This window comes from Poecilia latipinna, unplaced genomic scaffold, assembly GCF_001443285.1.
Source record: "Poecilia latipinna isolate Pla-1442-1.1 unplaced genomic scaffold, P_latipinna-1.0 Scaffold488, whole genome shotgun sequence".
Classification (NCBI taxonomy): domain Eukaryota; kingdom Metazoa; phylum Chordata; class Actinopteri; order Cyprinodontiformes; family Poeciliidae; genus Poecilia; species Poecilia latipinna.
In genome coordinates, this window is record NW_015113104.1 from 296566 (window position 1) to 309240 (window position 12675).

Sequence of the window (12675 nt, forward strand, 5' to 3'; positions counted from 1 at the left end):
CACCAGGGGGCAGTAGTGCGACTTAAACGAGGCCAGACGCCGTCCAATCCAAAACGAGGAAAATGTGTTTTGTAGGAAGTGCGTCTCTTTAGCAACCGAAGAACCTGAGCAATGGCTTCCTGCGCGATGGACAACACGTAAATAAATTAATCACCTCTGCGGTCGCTACACGGTATCATTAGCACTTTGCTGTTTGCAGGATCAGAAGCAGAAAAACTGCTGTGGCTCGTAATGGCCAGCGGCAGCGGATTGGCGTCGAACCAAAGCGGTCCGGAGGCTCCGTCCAACTCGGTACAATGCGGAGCCGCAGCGGCTCTGTGCAACATGCCAGCCTCAGCTCCCGCACCGTCCGCCTCCCCGCCGGGCATCGGCCTTCAGCGGGAGCCCGTCTACAACTGGCAGGCGACAAAGAGCTCCCTGAAGGAGCGGTTCGCTTTCCTCTTCAACAACGAGCTGCTCAGCGACGTCAGGTTCATTGTGGGAAAAGGCAGACAGGCCCAGAGGATACCTGCCCATAAGTTCGTCCTGGCCGCTGGCAGCGCCGTGTTTGATGCCATGTTCAACGGGGGGATGGCCACCACTTCAGCTGAAATAGAGCTCCCTGACGTGGAGCCTGCAGCTTTCCTGGCCCTGCTCAGGTAAGGTGGGACAGGTGATCTCAGACCCCACACTCAGCTTTCAGATTGCTACATACCAGGACTGCACAGAGAACAGAAAAAGTCATTTTCATAACAAAGCAACACAAATTGTTTCCACACTACCCCCCTCGAAAGCCTGCGAGGATAAGCGTGTTAGAAAATGGATTATATTTACGTATTGGTAAATATAATCCATTTTGTAAAACAGTTTAAAACCCTAGATTATTTTCATTCCACAATTCTGCACTACTTTGTTTGATCTGTTGTAGGAAATCCTAATAAAATATACATATTCAAGTTTTTGTTACGTGACAAAATGTAAAGGGAAAAAAATGTCAGTGTAGACAATATGGACTTTAAGTTTCGTCACAATATTTTGTGGGAGTATTGTGATTAGGCCTGTCATGATGACGAATTTTGCTGGACGATAAATTGCCCCAGAAGGTATTGCGATAAACGATTATATTGTTGTTTTGAGATCATTTTCAAGTAATATAAAGGTAATTGTATAATAATGGAAAAGCACATTCTCAAAGATCAATAAACTTTTAATTCTATTGAACATTTAACAGTGGAACTGGGAGACATTTTACATATCCTAAATAAGTAAATAAAACAACAGAAACAAAAAAATAAAATAAATTATAAAGTCTTCTAAATTTATAAATTATAGACACAATTCTTCTTAAAAAATGACTGGCAGAGACCAAAGTACGAGAATGAAGACCAGTTCTTGTAGAGAGAGAAAAGAGGAAAACGATAAAACATGCAAATGGAAATTATTGAGCTTATTTTAATTTATGATCCAATTAATTGATTTATTGTTTATTGTGACAGGCCTACGTTGTAATAACGATAAACGTGGCCATAAAAACTATTTACTAGTTCTTTTTCAAACAACTTCCTGGCTGTGACTGCATGACACAGCAGTCACAGCCCCACAAACATAAACACCGCTCTTGAAACCGTATACATCTATAATGCGCTTCTTTAGGTTACCAGACACATAAAGAAGTAACAGCGCACATTAACTGCATTTAATTACATTTCAATATGTATTGATACTCTTAAAGCAAACAGTGGAGAAGATGCTAAAAATAACGATCCAGACAATATGTACAGTATTTTTAGATATCAACTAGAATCAAAATCAAAATTCTTTTCATGACAAGAAATTTATCGCAATAAAAGATAAACGCCCACCCCTAAACCAAATATACATGAAAATATAGATTTTCTTCACATTTGAAATCGAAGCTTTGGGTAGCTTGGTGAAAATTGTTTATTCTTGTTCTCGCTGTTCTTATTTTTGCTGTGCAGGTTTCTGTATTCCGACGAGGTCCATATCGGTCCAGAGACTGTGATGACGACTCTGTACACAGCGAAGAAATATGCAGTCCCAGCTCTGGAGGGCCACTGTGTGGAGTTCCTCACCAAGCACCTCAGAGCCGACAACGCCTTCATGCTTCTCACTCAGGTTACTGTCGGTCTACGCAGCGGTCTAGTCAATATCTGACAGTAAAGGAACTAAAAACACTGAACAATGTAAATACTCCTCTTGGATGCAAAGTGCCTTTACTCAAACGTGAGATAATGTTCTTTCTAAAGTCATTATTAACTAGTGAGGCACTCAAAGTCTTTATCGGTGGCTGTTTTTATGACATAAGTCACTTGGTCTAATCTCCATTTATATTTTCTTGGAAGATTGAGAGAGTGGCTCCCAGTTTTTCCAAGTAAGCGTTTAATTACATTAGCTGCTCTATTTTGTGTTTATTCCTTCAGGTTTCAACATTTTGTTCTACAGTTGCTTGATATTTCTTTAACATCTTGAAGGACTGCAACGTAAAACATAGATTCTTTCGCAAAACCTAAGCAAAACACAATCCCAGGAGTGATTTCCGAGTGTAATTTTTGGAAATGAACCAATGGTAGTTGAATGATTTTTCCTTATTATCCCTTAATTATCAGGTCATGCACTTAAAGTAATATGATTTTTTTTTCAATTTGTTTATTAAATGCATGAAAAATAAGGTGCTTTGTTTTTCAGCCTCAAGACACACTCACAAAACATCCAGTTCTTACGTTTTAGTTTAGTTAAAATTAGATAACAGTAGAAACATGTGCTTCTGCTTTTAGATAAAAATATATCAGCTCCAGTAAGGAACTTGTAGCACATGTTTAGTGTTTGCTACATCCTTAAAACCTAAATTAGTAGGTCGGACCAAAAAGAAGTGCATGTTTTGATCATTGCAATTTTATTATATTTTAAGCTTAATTACACATTTCCCACAAAACTAGAGTATTGTTACAAATCACAGCATCACAATATATGGAGCAATTTAATCTATAGGTGAACCCATCAATTAACAAATTTTCTCTTGATTTGTGGGTCAGACGGTGAAAATTAGTTTCTTTTTTTCTTATAAAATGCATGAAAACTGAAAACTGCCACCATTTTCAGTCAATATAGTGTTTTTACGCAGCTAAAACATAAAATCTTAAGTATTTTTGTCTTAATTTCTAGTGCAAATATGTGCGTAGTGTTGAAATAAGACAAAATTAAGTTACTAATAACACTTCCACAAGAAACGGGATCCTTGTTTTGAGTTAGTAATTCCTTAATATTGAAAAAAAGTGCAGATTCTACTGGCTTTTTTTTTCACTTAAAACTTAGGAAAATGTCTTATAAACCTTAGATACTTAAATAAAATTTAGACTTACAGAGGTAAGTTTGTAATATAATCTCTCAAAAAAAACCTGCAGTACATATTTTCTCTCTCATGTCTTATGCTTTGTTAGAACGGGGGGTAAATGGCAGCTTAGACTGGAAATTGGCCCTGAAGTGCCTGATTGGTGCATCTCCAATGAAATTATAACGTTTAATTTGATTCATCATATTTCATCACTGGCATGGTTTTGTATTAGTTTTCCATGCTGGCCAAATTCAAATGTATGCACATTATTTAATTGCTGCAGCCAGCCTTTAACAGAATGAATGGCTGTAATCTGAATATTCTGCTCCATTTCACAGGCGAGGTTATTTGATGAGCCTCAGCTTGCCACTCTTTGCTTGGACACTATCGACAAAAGCACTGCAGACGCAATAAACGCAGAAGGCTTCACTGATATCGACCTTGGTATGCGAGTCTTCTTCACACCGTGTGTGCTGCTCCGCCGCTTTTGTTGTAGGATCTAAAAGTGTTGCTTACTCTGTGTGTGTCTGTGTGTGTAGATACGTTATGTGCAGTGTTGGAGAGAGACACACTCAGCATCAGGGAGAATCGTCTGTTCGAAGCGGTGGTCCGCTGGGCAGAGGCGGAGTGTTACAGGCAACAGCTTCCCCCAACCTCGGAGAACAAGCAGAAGGTTCTGGGGAAAGCGCTGCCGCTCATCCGCTTCCCGCTCATGACCGTTGAAGAGTTCGCAGCCGGTATGTGTCCTGGCAGAAGGACCGTTTGGTTGTCAGTGTGTGTCCTGAGCAGATCAGCCGTCACTCAGCACGTTCTTCATGTTTCCTGATGTGTCCATACAGCTCCAACCACAGAAACCAGTTTGATATTTTTTCTTGTGCGACAGGGCCTGCCCAATCTGGAATATTGTTCGATCGGGAGGTGGTAAATCTGTTTTTACACTTTACAGTAAACCCCAAACCACGGGTCGACTACATTGACAGGCCTCGCTGCTGCCTCAGGGGGGAGGAGTATAGCATTAATAGATTCCAGCAGGTTGAGAGTCGGTGGGGGTACAGCGGCACCAGCGACAGAATCAGGTCAGCTTACGTCCGTTAGTCGACGCCGGGCACGAAACCCGTGGCTCGTTTTAACAACTGTTCTCCTGTTTATGTTTCCCTGTAGATTTAATGTTAACAGAAGAATATCCATCGTGGGTTTTGGCTTATATGGCTCAATACATGGACCCACCGACTATCAGGTCAACATTCAGGTAAGGCCTTCAACCTCTGCTCCAGCAGGAGTAGCACGAGTAAAAACGATAAACAAGCTAAAACGATAAACCAGCTAATATTTTTAAATATAGATTTAATATATGTTGTAGGAGTTTTTTTTTTTTTCTCATGGAATAATTGCATTGCATTTCCTCAGCAGAATGTCACTACAAGTATCAGCAACATGTTTTTAAATCTTTTTTTTTTTTTTTTGTCATTAGGTTGGAAACTGTGTGTCTTTAGCAGATTTTCCATAAAAAACATCCCATGGAAGAAAATATATTCATCCTCTTGTCACAAACTTTTACGCTTTTTTGTTTTGCAACCCAAAACATGTAAATAAAATATTGGGAATTTAAGACAATACATGTCATGCAGTAGAAATTACAAGATGTCTTTTTTTTTTTTTTTCAAAAGGTCATGTGACATTTGTGGTTCTAAACAAGTTTTATTAAGATGGACTGAGAGCAAGAATGGCTCTTTGGATTGTAAAGTTTGCAAACATCTGACATAGATTTAGTTACATTATGACTTCAGCTTTAATCCTCTTTGAAGAGGGCAGCCAGAAAGAACTGATCATATTTTCACTCCTAGATGTGACTATTCTTTTTACTGCTTAATACAAATCTGGTGGTTTTAAAATAGTGATTTCACGAGCAATCTTTACAATGTTTTAACAGTTTTTAACTTTTAAGAAAAGGCAACTGGAGCAAATAATAAAGCAAAGGTGAGAACTGATTAAACCTCCTTGTAAAAGACAATCATTAACCTGCTGCATAATCCAAACAGATTGACCTTTTAAAAGAAGTACAGTGTGTGCTGGGACCTTTTACCACATCAGTTTTGTCCCTAAATGACAAGTTGCAAAGCAAATTTTGTTATTGGACAAAATGGTAAATACATTTTTCAAATGCTGATTTCATTTATTAATGAAAAACAGTACTGGCTTGGCCACATGTAGGGAAACAAAACCACACTGCTTGTTAAACCATTGATAACCTCTTCTTTCTTTATGCAGACAAAACAATGTTTCTGATAACAAATCAACAATTTCCTGTTTTCAGATCATAGAGAGTGACAAACGTATCACACTGGGCCAGAATGATACCGGTTTCAGCTGCGACGGCTCAGGAAACACCTTCCGAGTGATGTTTAAAGAGCCTGTGGAGATCCTGCCCAACATCAGCTACACTGCATGTGCCACCCTAAAGGTCAGCCTGAGCATTTCGTCAGAAGAAATCATCGCGAAAACTTGAACTAACCAATTTGGGGGATTTTTCTTTTTTTTTTTTTTTTATCTCACAGGGTCCAGACTCTCATTATGGCACTAAAGGGTTGAAGAAAGTGACCCAAGAATCAACAACTGGGACCAAAACTACATTTCTGTTCTTTAGCTCACCTGGAAACAACAACGGCACGTCGGTAGAGGATGGCCAGATACCGGAGATCATCTACTACATATGAACTTTACATACTGCCATGCAGGTACAAAGAACCAGGAAGACCTCAGGCCACTGGAAGGACTGGACTTCTGTGAATGGATGCAGTGCCTCTGGATCGCCTGGAGTATTTTATGTGTGTCTGTCTGTGCGTGCGCGAGTGTGTCTGTGTGTGAGTGAGAATGCCGTGTGTGAGAATCTCTGTACATATATTCACGTGCAACTCTGTTTTGCGAAAAGAAAAAGAAAAGTTTTTCGGGCCTAAAATTTTCTTTTGTTGTCGTAAGTTGTCTAAATACTGATGTTCTGTCTGTGCTACTAAGCTGCTTGTGGTGCAGAAGTTGCACAACTAAAACAACAAAGACGGCAACACGACTTTCAATGAGGCCAACTCGCTATGTCTGTTTGTGCTGATGCATATTTTTAATGTGCACTGTTGTACTTTATAAAACAGGTGTCTTCAAGTACCTTTTCTCTGTGTTGTACAAAGGCTCCCTGTGCTTAATTTTGCCAGTAGTTCTTTCTGTAACTTATTACACAGTGTTTACTTCGCATTTCACTGAAATGTAAAACAGGAAACAAATGTTCTGAGACATTTATGGGTATATTAAACCGGAATTAGTTTATTTTTAGCTTTTGGGCAATAAAACACGCTAAGACCAAACTGACTGATTCGTTCAGTCAATATTTCATGTGTATTCTTTTTGTTGTTGTTGTCTGCCACTAGGTGATGCTGTCTTATAAACAGATTTCAAACCACTGAAATTATTTAACTGCAGATGACAAGGAAAAAAACTATTGGTGGAAGATATAAATTGAGAAATAGCTTCAATGTTTTTTTTCTCAAACAATGTATTCAGTAAAAAATAAGTGATGCAACATTGTGAAAATCCAGAAGCTACTCTTTTTAAAAAAACAAAACCATTTTATTTATTTTATTTTATTTTATTGCTCTATGGCCATTTATTTGACAGTACTTTCACAGACAAGTGGGGAATGAAAGAGCGGGCGACATGTGGTAAAGGTCAAAGGTCCCGGAACTCGAACCTGTGACGATCGCGAGGAAGAACGAGGCCTCCATACATGAGTCGCGCGCTTTTCCACCGCCGTGTCAAAACCACACTGTTTTTTTAAATCCCATTTTTAAGTGGAGTATTATTACATTCGTTATTTTTTTAAAGTTGTTTTTAATGAAGATTTTAGCAAAGTTCAAAACATTGTTTCACAGCAACGATAGCCTCTGTTATGCTTACCCAAATCATGCTGCGAAGTGCCCTAGCATCGCCCCGAAGGATTTCCTGCTTGTGTGAGCTGAAAGGCCGTCTGCTGAAACATCTCAAAACCCCAAGTGCTTTTGCATTGCATAAGGTGTACATGCATTATGCGAGACACGCTTTGGAAACAAGAGGGCCCTTTTAGACAGCTGTGAGTGGGCTTTGATGAAGAGATGGATCCAGGATGGCTGTCAGGTGAGTCACCGAGACCCGAGAGCTTCTGCCGACTGCCCACCTAGACAGCCTTTTATAGAAGAAAGATTCTGTAAAATCAGCTTGACGCAGGGATTTATTTATTTTTTTCATTATTTTATTTTATTTTATTTTTTTTATTACACCCACAATGTAAAACAGCAATCAAGAAAAAAGTAGGACACACACTGAAGCCTCTGTTCTCTCTCTCACCTGTTTTATGTTACAAGGCCTGGAATGTGTTGAAATACAGCTCCATAAAATATTTAAAGGATCTATTAGGAATACATATCCATTGAACAAAGGATAGATGATAAGCTTGAACACAGTATCAACTGTATTATGTGATTTTATTTTTTTTTTCATTGCTGAAGTTATTAGCTTACAAATCCATGACAGGGTGTTGTGCTTTAATGTGTGTGGTGGTGTTTGTGTCTGCTACTGTGTGGGTGGGTGTATGACAGCAGAATGAGCTGTCTGACAGTTTGAGCCTTCGACTGGAGCACTAACAGCAGGGAAGGCGATTTCTGCCTCTGCTGTTGGTTCTTGACAATTTATGACACACGACAGTGCAGAAGTGAGATGTTTATCACAATGAAGCAGGACTATATTAGGCACTGCTGAGGACTTTGCTGTGCAATAATGATAATGTGTATCTGTGACTGTGGGTAGCGTCCTCATCGCTTCTAAAGTGGTTTTACATTCGGGATGTGAGTGCACATTTTAACGTCAAAGATTATAGCCTTTTTATTTATTTATTTATTTATTTATTTATTTATTTATTTATTTATTTATTAGATAATACACAACAAAAAAAAGTTTGAATTTGAAACTCTGTCTCAGACCGGATTTATTTAGACCTATTAAAGATTAACAATTCACACAGTACTCAGTGCATCATCCAAAGAAGAAGACTGTGACACAATCCTGGGTCATTAATCAGAGAACATGTTCTCGTTTACAGTTTTGCATAAGTGGCTAACATGTATAAGGAGGTGTTTTTTTTTTGTTTGTTTGCTTGTTTGTTTGTTTGCTTTTCCAGACGAGACCAAAACTTTTTACCTTACAAGCAAATCACTGTCTATGACTGAAAACACTGTGATGCAGCTCGGTGGTGGCAGTATCATGGACGTATGACACGGTAAGGTTGCTTTTCCTCAGCAAGGACAGAGAAAGTGCTTAGAGTTGATAGGAAGATGGCTGTAGCAACATCTCTTCAGATTTCTGACTGTAGTTTTTATTACACAAACTCTAACAACAGCTCTAACTAGAGGAAACCTCAAGGTCTCATGGAGAATACCTACACCTGCTCTTACAACCTGCATGGGTAGAAAGACAGGATGATAAAAAAACCCCGACTGTGTCAACAAATTTGAACCAAGTGGGTCAGGCTTGATGGTTCCTATGGATCTTCGTTCTTTGTGTCTTTTTCTGCCTCCCTCTGACAGACGGCCTTCTTCTGACTCAGCATCCAGAGCTCAGCTCAGACGAGCTGCTCAGTGTTTGCCATGTCTCATTCGTTAACTGTTAAGAAAAATAGACTGAATCTTTTGTTGTTGTTTTTTTTTTCAAGCCTAATTGGTACAATACCATACAGCTGCCAGGAGTTGTAGATGAAAATTAGCAATTAGGAAGAAATCTACTTAGTTTTATATGACAGACAGAAATGTTTGTGTTGGAACCTTGTCTGTTTAAAAACAAAGAAAAGAGGAGGATATGAGGGAAAAAAAACTCTTAGAGTCTACAAAAGAGTAGCCTCTAAGAGGAGGACAGCAGCCCTGAAGCTACGGAAATAAACAACTTTGATATATTTAAAAATCTCACATTTGTGCCTGTCCTGTGACTTTACTCTGAAAAATGTTAAATTTTGCTCAATCTGACTCTGAAAACAGTTTCCTTTTTTTAAGCGCCTCCTGAAATCTGTACTGCATTAGTACACATGCTTCGGTTTGCAGCCTGTCTGTTGTAATTTGACAACATAATTTACCTTCACACTTACATTTATTTATCGATATCAATCCTGTGCAGTGTGCTTTGGCACATCCTCCATATCTGTGAATCATTGAAATGGTATTTATTCAAAATGTTCTGGTGTGAGACGCAGCTCTGCGTTTGTGTATATCTGGCTGCTTCTGAGCAAAACTAACCTGCAGAAAAAAGAAAAAAAAAACAAAAAACATGCTTGTGTGTTCCTTTTGTCCAGCTGATGATATTAGACAGTTGGTTAATTAAACACCATGTAGACAGGACTGCATGGTGAGCATCAATGGCGCCTGCAAGACTCTGAATAGACAGGTAGGAGGAGTTTGATCGTGTCAGATGAAACTGCTGCTTTGTGACTTCATTCACATCAGATGACACAAGACAAAGGAAGGAAGTGATGTGTTTATGTTTTCATTGCATCTGATAAATTGCCAAATGGGTCTTTATATTGATGCCGATGAAAATCCGTGACATCTGATTTAAGAAAAATATAGAAAAGACAAACAATTAGCTGAAATAGCTGAAAACAAAATTGAAATGATCAAAGTCTGTAATCACCTTTTTAAAACGTTACCTAAATTCATTCGAAGAAAGACGAAAATATCCAAAAACATCTTTTCACCCTTAAAAATGTTTTCAAAAAAGTTTTAATTCAAGACTCATCATTCTGCGCTTTAGCAGAACAAGCGCAAATGACACACAAAGCCTAATTTTAGCTGGCAAAGACCACAAAAAAATCACTTTAACAGAAAGACGAGAAGAAGGTGGTGATCATATTTATTCAGTCTTATGTTAACAGGAGCAAACCCTGATTCCTGATAGCCACTTCACATTTTTGTCAAAGCATGTCAGACGTTTTAACAGACATTTAGTAAACTGTGTCAACTTGTTCGTAGGAGCGAAGCATGTCTCTAATGTGACTGCTGACCTGCATGCCGCTGTGACCTCTTCCTGTATCAGCAGTCCTTCAGTGGCACATTTACTTGTACTTCTACTTTTATTCAAATACTACGAATAAGCCATTCAAGGTGAAATGAAGTTCAACAGAACTGTGTCAGGATATTTAGCGAGAAAGGGAAAAAAAAAAAAACAGCAGACATTTGAAAGGAGCTGAAAGAAACTTTAAAAAAAACAAAAACGGACCTTTCAGGCACAGAATATCTCAACACCCTATTAATGTGTTTGAGTAAAGAAAGATACCACCAGATATAATCAGACTAACAAGCTCGACTCGGCAGCACAGTCCACTCTCTTTACATGCATGACCTGAGCAGATGCATGATTAACTTATAGGGTGTGCAGCTGGATGAACAGAGGACAAGATGTTGTCAAACCCCATCTAACAGCAGCAATTTAAAATAAAATAAAAAATATCCCATTCCTAATTCCCTAATTAAGTGGGTACGAGTGGCTGGTTAGCATTTGCTCACATGAGTTAATGAGATACAACTCTGTGGAGACATGCATGTTCTTGGCACAAACTGGAAACCACGAATTTCGACAAGAGCAGCAAAGCAAAGCATGCTTCCACCATTCAGACTCACATGCAACACAAATCCTCTGTACTGTCTGCTGGAGGCTGGGGGCTGTCTGGCTGGCTGACCCGGGCCGATCTCAGTCCCTGCACTCTCCAACACCAGATGTAGGTCGCAAAGTGCTGCAGGGGCTGGGAGATGCAGGGCCCCTCCTGTTTGTGTGCAATAGATGGAAGTGGGGAGGGGGGACTGGAGTTCATTGTGTGCAGACATGTATTTCTGTGTGCGGTAAGAAGGGGAGAGAGCGGAGTGATGATTGCACTGGATGAGTTCATCACCAAGGACATGGCCCCCAGCACACTGTCTCCATTGCTGTCACATTGTATTGTCCCAAACAGGCCACATGAAGCCTGACAGCCCGGCAGATGAGACTGAGGCAGTACTCCCGTCTCTCTACGTACTCGTCTCTCTCTATTGTTTTTCCTCCCAGCCTCTAAATGATTCGCTATCAGATAACTAATTAAAACGCAGCAAGGGGTGAAGATTTTTGACATTAATAAATCCTAAAAGGTTCTGGAGGTTTTTCCATGCTGTAAAACAAACAAACAAACAAACAAACAAAACAAAAAAAACATTTGAAATAATGTTATCCTCTATTTTTAGAATATGAGTGCAAAGAATGAGGAAGGGATAACCGATACTCAGGAAGGGAGAAGGTGAACGCGTTGAGGTGAGGTCCGGATTAGTCTTTGCAGCAGCATGAACCTCATATATGGTCTACTTTTTGAAGATTGTCAGAGGATGTTAGTTCATCTTACTCTTCTAGTTGTTTGGATAAGAAAAATAAGTTTTGGACTTTTACCAAATGCCCTACGTCTTACAATTCCAAAGCAGGCTAAATGCAATGCATCTGTTAAAAAAAAATAAATAAAAATTGTAAAATAAAAAGATAAAATCTCACTTTGTGGATTTTTGCTAAAAAAAAATCCTTAAAAAATATTTTTATGGCTGTACAATTTTCTAAAACAATAAATGTCATTATCTTAAGGAACACCTCAACTTCCAGGATTAGGCAATTATTCAGTATTAATCTTAAGACTAGGAAAAAAAGGCTAAATCCAAACTGTGCCAACAGGACAATATTAAAAGGGTTGGAGACACAGGACTCTGGGATGTAGATGATTTAATCTGAACTGGTTGCTACGCAGCCTTCCCTTCTCTCCTTTAGTCACTCATGTCCTCATCATCCAGCTGAATGTGTTGTCCAAATTAAATGTTAGCCTTGTAGACACTGGGAATCTGAATATAAAACTCAGAAATCATCCCAAATCCAGTGGCGTTCGAATACAGTTATTGTTTATCACGTAACAGAGCTCCTCTGCTTAACGGACTGTAAAGCTCTAAGTGCCGACATTAAGGCTCAGAGCTACATATGCCAGAGCCAACGGTGCATGTTGCAGTAATGTATTAATGATGCACATCAATGTTTTAGCTGCTTTTTTTTTAAAAAAAGTGGACTGTTCTGAATATTGACTGTGAATGCAGGTTTTTCTCTTCTTATTAGAGTAAAGTCAGGGTTAATGGACAATTAATGGACAGTAGAGGCAGGTAAAGAAAAACCTTCTCTGAATCAACAACGTATGCAGATGCACTGATAAACCTGAGGCAGTTTAACTGAAATCTAAAGGACTGAGCTGAATGAATAAATGTAACTTGTCCTGAATGATCTTC

The 12675-nt window shown here is 39.0% G+C and overlaps 1 protein-coding gene across 2 annotated transcripts; it reads left to right on the top strand.

Annotated features, from left to right (window-relative positions):
* Window positions 1-48: 48 nt before the first annotated feature.
* Window positions 49-6707, top strand: LOC106952022 (BTB/POZ domain-containing protein 1). Of its 2 annotated transcripts, none has more exons than XM_015039867.1 (8): window positions 49-638; window positions 1959-2115; window positions 3670-3775; window positions 3871-4068; window positions 4278-4407; window positions 4493-4580; window positions 5646-5792; window positions 5887-6707. In XM_015039867.1, the coding sequence occupies exons 1-8, from the start codon at window positions 232-234 to the stop codon at window positions 6043-6045; spliced, it is 1392 nt and encodes a 463-aa protein (XP_014895353.1). In that variant the 5' UTR covers window positions 49-231; the 3' UTR covers window positions 6046-6707. The 2 variants fall into 2 exon arrangements, with proteins under 2 accessions (XP_014895353.1, XP_014895352.1); XM_015039866.1 differs by having other exon boundaries at window positions 232-638; window positions 4215-4407.
* The last annotated feature ends 5968 nt before the right edge of the window (window positions 6708-12675 follow it).